At 40.6% G+C, this 2,500-nt stretch overlaps 1 protein-coding gene across 1 annotated transcript in view; it reads left to right on the top strand.

Moving 5' to 3' along the window:
- The window catches only part of LOC148095494 (uncharacterized), a 40,698-nt gene extending 38,723 nt beyond the window's left edge, over positions 1-1,975 (top strand). Inside the window, exon 3 of the mRNA XM_087837062.1 lies at positions 1,295-1,975. Coding sequence (XP_087693188.1) covers positions 1,295-1,975 — 681 coding nt within the window. The remainder of the gene's footprint in view (positions 1-1,294) is intronic.
- Positions 1,976-2,500: the final 525 nt, after the last annotated feature.

Raw genomic sequence — 2,500 nt, 5'->3', positions numbered from 1 at the left:
AGGTTCCCTGAAGATGGAAGAGAAGGACAAAGAAAGTGTTGATGAATTCTCCTGTAAATTTTATGGAGACTTTTGTCTTCCAAAACCACCAACAACCTTTCAAGGTGCAGTAGAAGCCTACCAGAGCCTGCCAGGATTACTGGGAGACAAAGTTGTACCAGTGAAGGTCTGGCTGCTGCCACTGACAGCTTTAGATTCTTCTGCTGCTAAACTCGTCCGTCAGATCAGTATAGGATTAGTTCAAGAAGCACAGAGAGTCCTGGAGGACTTCAGTGCGCTGGAAATGAGGTACAATGATGTACTGAGGACCACCACTGCACAGCAGTTCCCACAGATTGGTAAAAAAATTACAAGTTTTAAAGAAATGTGCTCTGAGTTCAAGCTGGAATTCCAACTGACTTTGGGAAAGAAACTTCCATCAATCCGAGGAGGAGGAGAAGAGGAAGCTGAGCTTGCAGAGATCCTGAAGAAGAGACATTCTTCACCTTTCAGCAGCAAAAACCTGAACGAGTGGATGGACTGTAAAGAGAGAGAAATCTACACTTTAATGTCTTTTACCAGCAGGATGAAAAACACCAAAATCATCTCATCTCAAAATGATCTGTACAAGGAAAGTCTGAGTGCAGAGCATGTTGTGTGTTTTGTTTTCACCTCTCTGGGAAAGGATGAACCGTACCTCTCAGCTTTATCTAAATACTTAAGAGGAAAAACCAACCCAGACCTTCAAGATCGTCACACTCATGATGTAGAGAAGGAACAATGGTACGCCTCAAAAGAAGTAACGGCTGAAACGAGGAAAAAAGGAAAACTCTTCAGTGATTTTGCAGAGGCCAACAAGGAGAACAAGAACATTAAGTTCCTAACAGTGGGGTTAACTAATGAGACCCAGGAAGGTTCCAGCATCTACCTTTATGAAGGTGGATTTGCTGTCAGTGAGAACTTTGAGCCTCCTTCAAAGCCTGAAACTGTGACAGCAGCTGACATAAACCACAACAGTGTGACACTGAAGATTTCTCCACCCAGATTTGGAGCAGAGAACATCACCTCCTACTCTGTTGAGTACTGTGTCAGTGGAGAGGATGGATGGCAGCAGAAGACAGAAGCAAAGGCTGAAGAAGTCACAGTGAGAGATCTGAAGCCAAACACAGTGTATGTGTTCAGATGCAGAGCAGTGACCTCAGCAGGTGTCGGGCCGGATAATCAAGTTTCTATTAAAACAACTTCAAGCTTGACACTGACAAAGGAAGTCCTCAGAGAAAGAAAGATACTGGAGATTACAGTCAACAGTTTGCAGGGGCGGGTTAAACTTGGGTTAGCCAAGCTTGAAGAGATAAAAGAGACAAGTGAGAAACTTAAAGAATATGAAGCAGAGATGAGCAGAAATGAGAACTTTGAGTTTGAAGTTACTGTCACAAAGCTTTTTCTGGAGGACATTTTTGGGACTGGAAACTACATCAGCAACTGTCAGCAGTGTCATGTCACCTGTCACTATCCCTGTCCCTATCCAAATGATGCAGATAAAAGAAAGTGTGCAGCAATGGGACCAGATGGATACTGTACTCAGTGTCCAGGCAAATGTTACTGGAATGTACACTTTAATCAGAAGTACAGATGGGTGTATAAAGACATTAAAGAGAAAAGAACAATGAAAGAGCTGAAAGAAAAGTATCTGAAAGCCACAGGAGAGAAGATGACTCTTCAGCGACAGGTTGACAAACTGAAGGCTGAGTATGACTGTTTGCAGGCTCACGTAGTGAAACTGACGGAGAGATCTTCCAAGTGTCTGAACAGACTCAAAGAGATTGCACTGAAGCCAAACCCTCTGTCCACTCCAGAGTACATCGACATGCTTATTGAAGGAGAGAAATCTGAGGGCAAACCAGGCTGGAAGCAACGAGTTGAGTCTCTGATGGAGATGAAAAAAAAAGCAGAGCTCATGGCTAAAATAGAGCAAGGAGAGAAACTCCTTCACTGAACATTCATGTGATCACAAAGAAGAACAAAGAAAAGGTCGAGACCAGTTTGAACTGAGATGATAAAGATTTGAACTCAGTCGATGAAGACAAACGACACATGTAAAAAAAAAAACCTCTTATTTACTGTTTGCTTCCTGATAAGATCTCATTTTAAAATTGATTTATCTTTAACATAGAAGTGTGATTATATTTTATTGGACATTAAAATGTTCAACTTTTAACTTTTTCCTTTCAGCTTCTTTATATTCTTTACGTTTGATCTAATATTAAGTTTATTTTCTCAGTGACTCCTGATGTTGATGTTAATGGACCTTTTATTGTGTTGATTTTTATGCTTTTATTAAAAAAGTGAAATTTTACTTTTTGGATTTTTCTGGATTTTTCTGTTGCTTCATAAAACACAGTAAATGTTTATCACACATATGAGAGCAGCTGTTTTATCATCTGTGTGAGGGGACGTAGTTTTACTAACTCAGACGTGTCATTTACACATTTACAGCTTCATTTTCATTTGCTTCCTGTGC

Source organism: Neolamprologus brichardi, unplaced genomic scaffold (assembly GCF_056152115.1).
Source record: "Neolamprologus brichardi isolate AB-2024 unplaced genomic scaffold, ASM5615211v1 NODE_ptg000085l+_length_63463_cov_1, whole genome shotgun sequence".
Classification (NCBI taxonomy): domain Eukaryota; kingdom Metazoa; phylum Chordata; class Actinopteri; order Cichliformes; family Cichlidae; genus Neolamprologus; species Neolamprologus brichardi.
Note: the sequence above shows the minus strand (reverse complement) of the source record. Positions and strands in the feature narration are given on the sequence as shown.